At 41.0% G+C, this 13,249-nt stretch overlaps 1 protein-coding gene across 5 annotated transcripts in view; it reads right to left on the bottom strand.

The window, feature by feature from the left end:
• col27a1b (collagen, type XXVII, alpha 1b) overlaps positions 1–12,806 on the bottom strand; it is a 487,157-nt gene extending 474,351 nt beyond the window's left edge. For 4 of the 5 annotated variants that reach the window (XR_011882827.1, XM_072240297.1, XM_072240300.1 and 1 more), the window contains exon 1: positions 12,709–12,806. Coding sequence is in view for 4 of the 5 variants with exons in the window: in XM_072240297.1 (XP_072096398.1) it covers positions 12,709–12,761 (53 nt within the window). In the remaining variant the exon portion in view is untranslated. Of the gene's footprint in view, positions 1–9,636; positions 10,175–12,708 lie in introns of those variants that run through there. The other variant, XM_072240298.1, reaches the window with a different exon arrangement.
• Between the last annotated feature and the right edge of the window lie 443 nt (positions 12,807–13,249).

Below are 13,249 nucleotides of genomic sequence, written 5' to 3'. Positions count from 1 at the left end.
TTATTTTTTTCCCATTTCTCAAAATAATTGTGATTACACACTATACATCCACTCTGGTGCTTTATTTTTTTCGATGATCAATTTTGACTTATTCTCCTGTCTTTTTTATGGTGGTAAAGGGCAATATTATTTGCTAATATGTTTACTCCCGCTTTGTAGAATTACAAACTCTTTCCTCATTTATTGTACAGGATAAACATTCTCACTACCAATCCTCAATGTTCACATTCATTTAGTATACAAATAAAAATTCATCCTATTTGTCATCTATATCCTACCCTGTATCTTGCAATCTTTATTCTGTGCTTTCTTTTTAAACTTAGATTGAAATTCCCCAATGGATGCAGAAATATTGACATCTGGTATGGCGAAGTGCTTTGAAGGGTGAACACGGCTAGAATTAACACCTGCCTGACAAGGACATGGACCTGGTGCAATTTGCCTATCACCACAACAGGTTTACAGCAGATGCAATCTTACTGGCTCTCCTTTCAGTAATGGGTCACCTAGACAACAGCAAAGCATACGTCAATATTTATTGATCGCAGTGACTACAATCAAATTTATCGATTGCAGTGCAACATTCAACACTATCACTCCTCAGTACTAATCACCAACCTTCAAAACCTGGACCACCGTACACCCACCCCCCTCTGCAAATGGATTATCAGCCTGCTTATTGGGAGACCAGAGTCAGTACAGATTAGTGATAATATCTCCCCCTCGCTGACAATCAACAAGTTGCACATCAAGGATGCATGCTTAACTCTCTCTACGTTCAAGACTGTGTGCGCTAAGCACATCGTAAATGCCATCTATAAATTCGCAGATGACATCACTGCTGTTGCTAACACCTCACATGGCGACAAGGAGGCATAGAGGAGTGAGATAGATCAGCTGGCTGAGTGATGTTGCAACATCAACCTTACACTGAATGTCAGTAAGACAAAGAAATTGACTTGGACTTCAGGAGGGGAAGCTGGGAGAGCACACACTAGTCTTCATTGGCCAGTCAAATGTGGAAAAGGTGAATGGTTTCAAATTCATGGGCATCAACATCTCAGAGGGTCTTCCCACGCAATCACAAGGAAGGCAAGCCAGCAGCTCGATTTCATTATGAGCTTGAGGAGATTTGGTATGTTGCCAAAGACTCTTGTGAATGTCTGCAGACATACGATGGACAGCATTCATCTCGGTCAGGTACAGAGCCTCCAATGCATCAGATCACAAGAGGCTGCAAGAGGGTTGTAAGCTCAGCAAGTTCCATCTCAGGGAGAAGCCTCCCCACCACTGAGGACACCTTCACAAAGTAATGTCTTAAAGAATCCATCATTAAAGACCCTCACCATCTGGCACATTCTCTCTGCGTTACTCCCATCAGGGAGGAGGTACAGGAGCTTGAAGACCCACAATCAGCATTTTAGGAACAGCTTCTCCCCTCCACCGTCGGACTTACAAATGGTTCATGACCCTATGAACAGTACCTCATTGTTAGTCTTTTGCAATATTTATTTTTGAGACTTCTATGTCTAGTACTGGGCCGGCTGGTGTAGTGGCATCAGCACTGGACTTCAAGGCAGAAGGTCCTGAGTTCAAACCCAGCCGGGTCCCAACCTGGGCAGCAGCAGCATCTGCGTGGGAGAAAGCTACTTCTGTATCTTGCTATGAAAACCTCACGAAGAGTCAGAGTCAACTAAACAACTGTAACATACTGTAGTGAGAATAAACCTAGTTCTGACTCCTCTCTTCCCACAGATTCTGCTTGACCCAGTGAGTTCCGCCAGCAGACTGTTTCATCATTTCCAATGAAAATGATCGTTTATTCATTTCCATGGATGCTTCTAACTTGTGGAATTCCTCCACAATTTTTGTGTGTTGTTTATCATTCCACTGATTGAGTATGGGAAAGCTGTAGAGAGAAGTTGCAAACTTTATTCTGGCCGGTGACGAGTCAACTTGTGCAACTAATACCTTGATTTGAGAACTAATATTAGACGGTATTTCAGTCTTGCTATTAGTCACACTAGACATTAAGAATTTGAAAGATTTGTAGCTGACGTGCATATGAGGAGGATTTCGAAGAGATGGTAGAGGTCCAAAATAAAAATGGAAAATTAAAATGCAAAAGAAATGATGGAGAGTCTTCAGTGGTTAATATGAACTGTTCCACAGTTCAGTAATGCTGTCTGCTTTTGAACAGTTTCAACTTTTATGCTGAAAATACAACTGTTTTATATGAAGAGATTTTGTGGAATGCGTGGGCTTTCCTTTGGAATGCAAAGGTTTTCCCCAGGTGCTCTAGATTCAACCCACAGTCCAACTGGATAGGTTAATTAGTCATTGTAAATTATCACCTGATTTGGTTAGGGTTAAAAGGGGTTGTGGGGTTTCTGGGATGGCGTGAACCTAAGGGCCAGGAGGACTTAATCCATGCTATATCAATAAATAAACAATACTGGTTCTGGAGAATACGTTAATTATAATATGAACCAGATATCAGTATCCCTGAAACATGTTAACACAGAATTCAGATTAAAAGCACAACTAAGGCCCAACCAAAACGGTATTTTATAGAAATTGTACTTTTTGGAAAATCAGGCCTCAAGTAAAATCAGCCAGATTGCCTGACCTGTTCCCACTTCCTGGATCTTTGGCCTCTGTCCAAACTATTTTCTGAGTCTCTAACTTCCCTCTCAACCATGATTATGCCTTACAGTCTGCCAACCGAATCTCAGATATCATACTCATCTGTTTCCTGTAAACCAAACAAATCAGTACCTATATGGGACAAGTGCAGTGTACCAAGAAAAACAAGTAATAAATACTAAGGTAACACTTCACGGAAATTATTTAATGTCACAATTTAAATGTTGTAAAAATTGCAGCTGCTCATCTGTAAGTCTTGCAAAGCTATACAAAGAAACTACCAATTCTCAGGCGGGAGGAGAAGATGGTGGCGCTACGCAGCTCGCAGCGGCCACTCCAGTGGTGATGTCTGTTATTTGTCAAGTAGGGTGCCGTGCACAATCCTGATTTGATGGAGACGGACGTGAGAGCACGGAGGAACATCTGGTGAAACTCCTGAAATGCCTGCTTCACTGCTGCTGCTACTGTGTGGTCCAGAATCTCCGGAGAAGGCCCCAAGTCCTCAGCTTTGCTCGTTGCTTGGCGGCCGGGGCAGAGTCAAAGCGCTCGGCAGAGAAGGTGCTTGGAGAGGCTGCGTCGGAGGGGCTGGTTGGAGGCTCGAAGTTTTCGGACGGACTCAGAGTCCACGGAGGTCAGGTGCTTCCAATGGTGCTGTGTCGGCAAGTTGGTGGCGCTTGGAGGTTCATGGTGCCTGCGTGAGATGATGAGTCTATTGGGACTTTGAGACCTTTTTTTTACCATGCCCATGGTCTGCTCTTTATCAAATTATGGTATTGCTTTGCACTGTTGTAACTCTATGTTATAACTATGTGGTTTTGTCAGTTTTAGTCTTGGTTTTTCCTGTGTTTTCTTGTGATATCATTCTGGAGGAACGTTGTATCATTTTTTAATGCATGCATTTCTAAATGACAATAAACGAGGGCTGAGTGTCCTCATAATCTAATCTAAATGATCCCTGGCCTATGCTGAGTCAGTGTTCTCAGCTGGACACTGGAGTTGGTTTATTACTGTCCCATGTACCAAGACACGGTGAAAAGCTTGTCTCATATATTGTTTATACAGATCAGATCATTGCACAGGGCTTTGAACTAGAATAAGGTAAAACAGTAACAATGCAGAATAAAGTGCAAAGGCCACCCAAAAAGTGCAGTGCAGGTGAACATGAAAGGGCAAGATTTATAATAAGATAGATTCTGAGATGAGAGTCCTTCTTACTGCAGAGGAGTAAGGATAGAAGCTGTCCTTCAGCCTGGTGCATGTGTTCTCAGGCTTTTATTTATTATTTATTTATTTGGAGATACAGCACAGAACAGGCCCTTCTGGCCGAACAAGCCATACCCATCCAGCAACCAAATTTAACCCTATCCTAATCACAGGACAATTTACAATGACCAATTAACCTGCTAACTGGGATGTGGGAGGAAACCTGAGCACCTGGAGGAAACCCACGCATTCACAGGGAGGACATACAAACTCCTCACAGATGGCGTTGGAATTGAACTCTGAACCCCGACGCCCCCTCCCCCGCAAGCTGTACCAGCGTCACACTACCCGCTATGCTACCGTGGCGCCCCAAGCCTTCTGTGTTTTCTGCTCGATAGGGGAGGGGCAAGAATGTTTGGGGTGAGGGGATGCTGGCCGCTTTACTGAGTCAGCAAGAGGTGTAGACGGAGCCCACAGAGGGGAGGCTAGTTCTTTGTGATGTGCTGAGCTGTGTCCACAGCTCTCTGCGGTTTCTGGTGGGCAGGTGCAGCGCAGTTGCCATATCAATGCATTATGCACCCAGGTAGGATGCCTTCTACAGTATATCAACAAAAATTGGTAAGTCTCGACAGGGATAAGTCAAATGTCTTTAACCTCCTGAGGTAGTGGAGGTGTTGGTGAGCTTTCTTGGCCATGACATCAATGTGGTTGGATAAGGACAGGCGATTCAAAATGTTCACACCTAGGAACCTGAAGCTCCTAATCTCAATGCTATTAATGTATTCAGGCGCATGTGCACCGTCCCTTCCCCCACCTTCTGAAGTCGAAGACTAACCCTTTTGCTTTGTTGACATTGAGAGAAAAGTTGTTATCATTACAACATGTCTGTAAGCTTGCTATCTCCTTCCTGTACTCCAACTCATAATCATTTGAGATGCGGCCCGCTACCGAGAACTCGATCAGATCATGACCAATATACAGTATCTAAACTCCAATTGCCTATTATGTTTCTCACCCTCAGAATTGAATGTCTTCTGACCATTGCAAATTACCATAAGGACTAACAGTAAATTTTATTTCTCTGCAAGTCTATTCTCTTCCATAATGCTTTGACATTCATCCTGCAGGGCTTTAGAGATAACTTTTAAATTTAGAGCTCAATCTTTTCCGAGAGAAATCAGCAAGATTTTTTATTCACAAAAGGAAAGTGGACATCTGGAACTTTCCAAAAGGGCCGAGGATGCTCAAACATAAAATTAGAGATTTTTATAAGTAAAGACATCAGGAAACGAAACATACGCAGAGATATCTCAAAAGAGTTAAGATATTCTAGCATGTGACTTTATTTAGCTTGATAATATTTCTAAAATTAATTTTACACTAAAGACATTATTTCCTAAATTTGAAATAATGTTGAAATAATACAGTTGAACATAACTTTCCTTCAGGCGCTGGCTAAGCACAGCTCTAATGCCATAATTAAATTTGCTGATGATATGCCATTGAAGACCGAATCAAAGGTGGTGATGAATCAGCATATGGGGGGGTGGGGGGTAGATTGAAAATCTGGCTGAGTGGTGCCCCAACAAATGACTGCAATGCTGTACAGTGGAGCAGAAACAAATCACCAGAGAAATTCAGTGGGTTCGGTAGCATCTGTGGGGGCACGGAGATGGTGAACACTTTGGATCAAGACCCTGCATCAGGATGGGGTCTGAAGCCAAAATGCTAACCATCCTCTTCCTCCGCAGATACGACCAAACCCACTGAGTTCCTCTGGCAAGTTGTTTTATTTATCTAAATAGCCAAGTTATTTGGTAGTAAAATGCCCGCTCAATGTAGATAGACACAGCTGATTAAGGCCATTCCCATGGATAAATGTGTGTACATGAAAAGAAATGAGTACTCATTAAAGATAATTAAGCTCTCACAATAAACTGCAGCTCTAGTGATTTTACCAAATGAAGTTTCCATACCATGTAAAAAGATGTCAAGTTTGACATGGACATTTCTCTGTGTGGTCAGTCCTGGAAGGCTGGTGACCCTGGATCGCATTAATGCAGCTCCTAGTGGTTAGCTAAAGTTTACATCCAGCAGATCTACCTTGATCTCTAGCTCATCATAACTACCACAGAAGCAGATGATGTTGGAAGGCAACTTGCAAAACACAATCTTTTAATGCACAAAAAAGCCTTTTTCTAACCAAAAACAGAATTTTAAAAACAATGTGCAACCAAAATTCAACTAGAAACTTAAAAGCTCTCCAATTATCTCTTGTAAGTGAACGTATTCACCATGCTTGATTTGGAATGACGTGATTTAAACATACTAGCTATCTGCAGTTGCAAAATTAGTGGAATAGAAGACAGATGAAAAATGGACTATGATCACCATTTTGTTGCTAGCAGATTGTTTCCCAACAGGATACACTGAAATATCTGATCACTCATGGGCCAGATGACAAAAGAGCTTCTACAGACTTAAAGAGGCCAATACTCAAGGCCATATACTCCAATATTTCAATGGGCAAGACTGTCAACAGAGGTTAAGCATTACAGTCCAGGAGCAACATTGTGGATTTGATTCACAGTCTCCATTGCACAGAAATATTTACAATGTTAACTACAGAACTGGCAAATTTCCAGTAGTACACTACAGTACAGAGAAATCTCTATGGATTATGCTTATGGTATAGTTAATGTATGAACACAACACATCAGAGTATTTAAAGTAATGTTAAATCCCCCCTTATCCTTTAATCTAAAATGTTATAACAAGTGCATCCTGAAAACTTATTAATTATTCATCATCTTTAACTATTCCTTATAAAACTGAAGTAAAGTCAATATAACATAGAACATCTTGACTAAGTAATATTCATTACAATTTAAAATATCCACTTTTAGCTATCAGTGAAACACTGATAGCAAATCAATTTCAAATCAATTAGATTAATAAAGCAACAGAGCATTGTTCGACTTTTAAATCAAAAGTGTTGGTTGTACTATTTTAACACAGAGAGAAAACAAGTGGTAATATTCTATGTAAGTTTGACTGTTCTTCATGTATTTATTGCTGTTTTATTTGTCCAAAATTAGCAACTGAATTTCATTCAACTGACATCAGCAAAGAAGGGTCTGAAAAATGCTACAATAAATTTATCTCAATTAGTGACACTTTATATGAATTTATTCAAGAAGGGCCAATTAGAATTGAGTTTAAAACACTGAAAAGCTGAGTAGATAAATAATACCGAAAATGGTAAACTACACAGTAGTGTCTACAGACAGAAATTGTTAATGCTTCAAGTCAATTACCTTTCTAATTTGAAAGATTAATTCTGTTTTTCTCTCATATATGCTGCCTGACCAGCTGAGCAGATGTAACATTTTCTGTTTTATTTCAGATTTTTAACAATTCACTGCCATCTCTATTTCAGGAACGCCCATCATAAAGAAGCTATTTCTGTCTCTCACAGGATTTCCACTGCCCCATTATCTTTTTCAACTGTATTGTTTTTGATAGTTATCTACCAAATTTCCTTTCATAACTACAATTTCTTTTATTAACGGGTGCGTCTACCTCAGCGTGTTCCATGCATATTCTAAATGAAATCCCATTCTTAGTATTTTAAATACCCCACAATTAAAGATATTGTGCTCAACATTTTAAAAAAGTGGTCCATTTTTATTGCAATATATATGATCACACATTACCTTGACCCTTCCTTTCAACAGCATAAACTCACACATTCTCAAAGCAGACTAGTTCACTGTTTCAACTTTTTAACCCTTTCAGCTGTGAAGGACTGCAAACTTCAACAATTCTTCAAACTTTGCTCAGAATCATTACTTTCCTTTTCACTTTCCCCTGAGGACATCCCCCCCCCCCAAATCTTACTCCTTTCTCTGTTCCTTTTGACCTCCCTCTCTTAACACAAACAATTACTCCTCGGGCCTCAGATTCACCCAGTTTGGAGCTCTTTCTCTGTTCCATTTTGCTTTTGTGCACATTTCCTTCCTCAAGAGTCTTCGATGGCTGACCTTGTCCTTCAACCAGTCTTCAGAATTCCCACCTGGACTCCAAGCTCCGACCCTTCATCTTTTAAACTCCCAGTGTGGCACTGACCGTCTGAATCTTGCCATTTTATTCACTCATGCTGTGTTCCATTAGCTAAAGATGTAATTATTAATCATAAGGGTGCTGTTTTATGGTGTCAGGGCGGGTACCATCAAGGTACAGGAATCTGCACACACACACTCAAAGTTTCAGGAACAGCTACTTCCCCTCAGTCATCAGACTTCTGAGTGGGCCATGAATCCATGAACACCGCCTCATTCTTCTTAGTTATTTAATTATTATATCTTCTTATTGTTACTTGTAGTAACATTTTATATATTGATGCCACACAATAACACATTTCGTGACATATGTCAGTGACAATAAAACCTGATTAAAATTCTGATTCTCTGACATGCGCTTATGTATCACCCTCTGGAGCAGACCATGGCCCCGTCACAAAACTGTTCAACTGTTTAAACAGGATTGTTTTTAAAAAACGAAAAGTTTCTTCTGAAACTCGTGAACCCTTATCTTTCGTTTCTTTCTCCTTAGGTGCTGTCTCGCCAGCTAGGTATTTCCAGTATTTCCCGCTTAATTTCAGATTTCCACCAACTACAATTTAATGCGAGCAAGGAATTCTGCTCTTAGCAAACGAGCTTTATTGCTTCTTCCCTTCCCTCCTTCACCTGAAATCTCCGTTAATGATGGATATCCGTCGTGTGCTGCAGACGATTCAAGATGCTTTAAAATTTCCCGGCGGTGCAGCTTGAGTGGAAATCGCTTCAATTGAAGACGCGGACTATTTCGAACACTCAGAGTGTTCGGAAGTGCTTCGCAAGGCAGCGTTACACCCAGCACTGCGAGTTCAGGCACCGTCTCCAAACAGCACGGTACTCCTCTTCAAGCGAAGGATACAGAAATCATCTCCAAGTAAAATCAAGCGTTGAATGACAACACTCCAGAAGCAAGTATACAAAGTCTTAACTTGTTTTGATCTGTTGATTTAAGGCTCGCACTCATTGACCGGTTTGACATAATGCTTATAGTTTTTGACCGAAACTTTAAATTTGAAAGAATAAGCAAAAATGTAATAAATTGCAAGATCAGAAACACAGCACGCCCTGATCACAGTAAACATTTCCAATTTACATTCTGTATGCAATAGAAATAACTTGGATATTTTTTTAAAAAACGGTCACTAACAATTCCTTCGAGCTTTGCAGTTGTTCCCTTACTTGGAACTGACAGTTCTTAAGCATGTCTGCCTCTTGGAGGAAACGGGAAGATGAATTCACACGGATCTCCGTCTCATCCACAACACTAACCCAGCACCATTGGCCTCCCCCATAAATTCAAAATAAACCGTTCTTATTTGAGCTATCTGTATTTCAACTATCTTTTGCCCTAAACTAACTGTACTGTTAACAAAATGCTTTGAAATCGACGTGTGCGAGCCACAGCATATGTCACCGTCCTCCAAATGTGGAAACGATTTTATATGCCAGGCGAATGAGCGTTAATGGTTTTAGATTTTATAAGCCGTATCAATACGTTCGTTCGTCCCCGGGTAATTAAGGGGTTGAGGCTTTTATTTGTCACTCGCGGGTTCTGCTGATAATTTTAGAAAAGAGAAATGCGGATTTAAATCACTTCCTGTCCACCGGAGTCCGCAACTCCCTGCGTACGGTAAGTTGTCAAATGCTTTCGATTAGGTTTTGAACTCACCCCCCGAAGGCAGCAGCTTTGCTGGAGTCCGGGACTGCCGCCGTCTCCATCCCGTTACTTCATTCTCTTTCTGAGTCCCATTGGGGGAAAAGGAGACACATCTGACAACATCTGCCTGTTCATTCCATTGATTTCTCGGAAACTTTACGCTACAAAATAGCTTGGGGAAAGAAAGTAAACTTTGGAGCCGGTTGAACGCTTGAAGATCGTACTATGCCGGCCTCTCGATGTGTCACACCGACTCTAAATCCCATTTAACAGCCAGAGTGTTAGATGCAGCCAGATGCTGAATGTTACCAGCGAGCGAGATACGCTGCAGATTTCTTGTGTGTGTGTTTAAGAAAACCTCTTTGAAAAAAAATCAAAAGGCTATAAATCCCAACGGGACTGTCCGAAAGGCTTGAGGGTGGAGGGAACCGGGGGGTTTACCTTCAGCCTGATAACTTCAGACCTGTAGGCAGATCCCACTCCCACATGAATAACCCAGTGGTCTCGACATTTCCGAGCCGAACAAACTCCGACTGAAACCGCTCGAAAGCAGCTGGAAAGGGCAAAGAAAGATTTCAAAGCGAGGAAGTTTATTTTAATTATAAACTCTCTACTGCCGCCCCACGACAGGGAATGCAATGTGCAATTCGACTCCGGTACACTAAAAAAAATCTGTGCTCTGATTGACAGAGCTATTGCTGATGTGCCAAACATAATTTCTGAGAACCAGTTGCAATACAACTCAAAAAGGTGAAACAAAAACTTATGAATCCAAGAAATTCCAATCACTAATTTTAACCGAATACTTCTACTTTTGGTAAACTACAAAAGCTTAGTAATATATTGTACAGTACAAAATCATCATCCCCGTTTGAGATTACTGCATGGTGACCATTAAACTCGAGAAAGGCACAAATCAGTTTAGTCCTGTGTGTCTGTAAGATCAATTCTAAAGTTAAACAGTGACGGATAAAACGAAAATAAACTTATATTAGTCAGAAGCAAAATACTGCAGATGTTAGAAATCTGAAATAAAAACAGAAAATGCTGGAAATAGGCAGCACTTGCTGGGGGAGAGGGAGGAAGCAGGATTAATGCTTTAAATAATTTACTTTTTTTTTATCATAAAAGCTAATCGACCTCAAATGTGAACGAATTCTTTCGTTACAGATACTGGGTATTTTCTATTTCATTATAAAGTTGCCCCAATTATTTTGGAGACATCCAGATGTAAGTTAATATAAACACATCCAGTATAATTTAAAGTCTTAGAGTGCATAAAATCAATTCTCTGCGTCAGCTGAGGTTAACTTGTAGGCTTTGTTGTGCTGGTCCAATGTCGTTTGTTTATGCAGATCACTCATATGAAATATAGAGCCATTTACTCTCCAGTATTAGCTACATGCCACGTGACTGCAAGTTATTGTTAGGAAATAAACTATTTATTAAACAACAAAACATTTGCAAGCGTTCGTGTATGTGTATGGCATTGATATTTATATTATATATAAATCTGTGTGATGCTAAAGTTTGCGCGCAGCTAGAGCGATGTGAATATTATGACACGTTCACTAAAAAGTGCCAAAGAAAAACAGCGAAGAACTGGGAATAAATGCAAATCAGTGAATGCAGTTGTCAGCGTGTTCCTGGCCTCACCTGTATTATTCAAATGCTTGAACGTGATTGGTTAAGAATAACGCATTTAGAGATTCGCTGTGTGAAACGTTTTTAAATGACCCTGTTTCCTTGTTGATGAAAGAATTTACCGGATGCTCATTCCGTGTGTCATTGAAGGCATTACAGTTAAATGAGTTAGTAAAACAATCCTGCAGTCATCTGTAACTGCAGTACTATATTCTGCTATTTCTTTTCCCTTGTACTATCTCGACGTACTTATGTGATGGAAGGTTTGCAGAAACAAGTTTCACTGTACCTCGGGATATGTGACAATAATACACCATTCGAATATATTTCTTGGGCACTGTCGCCAAAGTTCTACAAGATGTTCCTTTATTTCCCCAAGGAGGGGCTAGATTCTGCAATACGCGAATATACCTCAACACCTTTGATGTTCGCTCTAAGAGGAAGGGTCCGTGTAACTAAGTAGAGGCGTGTAAATGTGTAATACTGGCGTGTACGTGCGATTTGGGGACGCGTGGGTATGTGCCGTTTATCTGAGGATGATTCTGGACCGTATACGCACACATGGATGAGTGTGGCGGATGTGGGCGCTGAAGGGTTTGGAATGATGTGTCAGCAGATACGAGAACCGACCAAACCCGAGTACTTCATTCCTACTGAACGGTACTGCAGTGGAGACTGCCGGCATTTATTCCAGGACGGCTGAATGCCAAACATCCCATCAAGCGTGGATTCAAACACGCCTGGAGTTTTTTTTCAGGTGAAAGGTGAGTTCCGACAGATAACCCCTTGCAACCTTATAAATTCTCCAAAAGATCTTCGTTATTAAAACGTGGCAAAATAAGAACTGACTACAAAGAGAAAATACAGATCGTTCCGGGAAATAAAAAAAATGATGCGCGTAGAAAAGCAAAAAAAAAATCCCAAGTGACCCATTAAAATGCACATCCAGGCTCTTCTTTTCGTATTTTCCTGCAATCGCCGCATGAACTTTATGGCGTTCAGCTGTGCGAGTGGAAAGTTTGCCTCGTATCCCCATTGGATCTCGACATGCTGAATCATAGCTTTAGAAACCCACACAAAGAAATCTATCTTACATTGTAAAATGTGTTCTCAACCATTCTGAGCGCACTCCTACAAGATACTCATAATCTAGATAACCGCAGTGCTTACAAGCGAAAATGTCCAAGCAACCAAAGTAAATGCAAGCTTTTCGACATAACTTTGAATTAAACTCGGCATACAAAACAATGCTATATCTTGCATAATCCTTGGTAAAAGTTTTAATAGTTTGTTAAGACCAATGCTTTTGGGGGAAAGAGGTTTATAAGGACGTTTCTGAGAAAATAAGAACTAATTAACACGTCTGCTCGCTCCAGGATGCCCACCGACTCCCCGATCCAGTGAAGAAAATCTGCTCTAAAGTTAAAGAGGAAATCTTACTTTTTTGCGAGTGTAGAGCGTCTGCAATCTCTCCTTCGAGTCGCTAAATACATTTGTATGCATTTGTCCCAGTAGCTAAATCCAAGCTTTAATCAGAACTTGACTCTACGCTGGCCCACAGAATGGAGTCCCTTGCGTTCATTGGGCGAAGAGCGAAAATATCCCAACAGAAAAAGATATAAGTCTTCTCCGCCCACCTATCTGGGCAACAATCCCAAAGTGTGCGAACTCTTACGGGGTGAGCTTGCAATTCCAGGCGTGGATTTTCTTCATTTGGTGACGATTGCTCATTGATGGTAATCCGGATTCCAGGGAGCTCCCGTACCTGGAGGGTCGCAGGATGAACGGAGCTGATCTGCCGGAAAGTTGGACGCACGCGGGGCTGGGAACTGACGATTGCTCTTTTCCTATTAAATAGTGCTTTACTACAGACTGGGTTTTGGCTCCAGCGCCTAGGTGTCCGGTTTCACCACTCATTCACTTTAATGAGCCGGTATCCTGCCTCTAGGATATGGCGAGCTGTATAACTCGCCCTTTATCA

This window comes from Mobula birostris, chromosome 22 (assembly GCF_030028105.1).
Source record: "Mobula birostris isolate sMobBir1 chromosome 22, sMobBir1.hap1, whole genome shotgun sequence".
Taxonomy (NCBI): Eukaryota; Metazoa; Chordata; class Chondrichthyes; order Myliobatiformes; family Myliobatidae; genus Mobula; species Mobula birostris.
The sequence above is the reverse complement of the archived record's forward strand: the minus strand, read 5'-3'. Positions and strand labels throughout refer to the sequence as shown.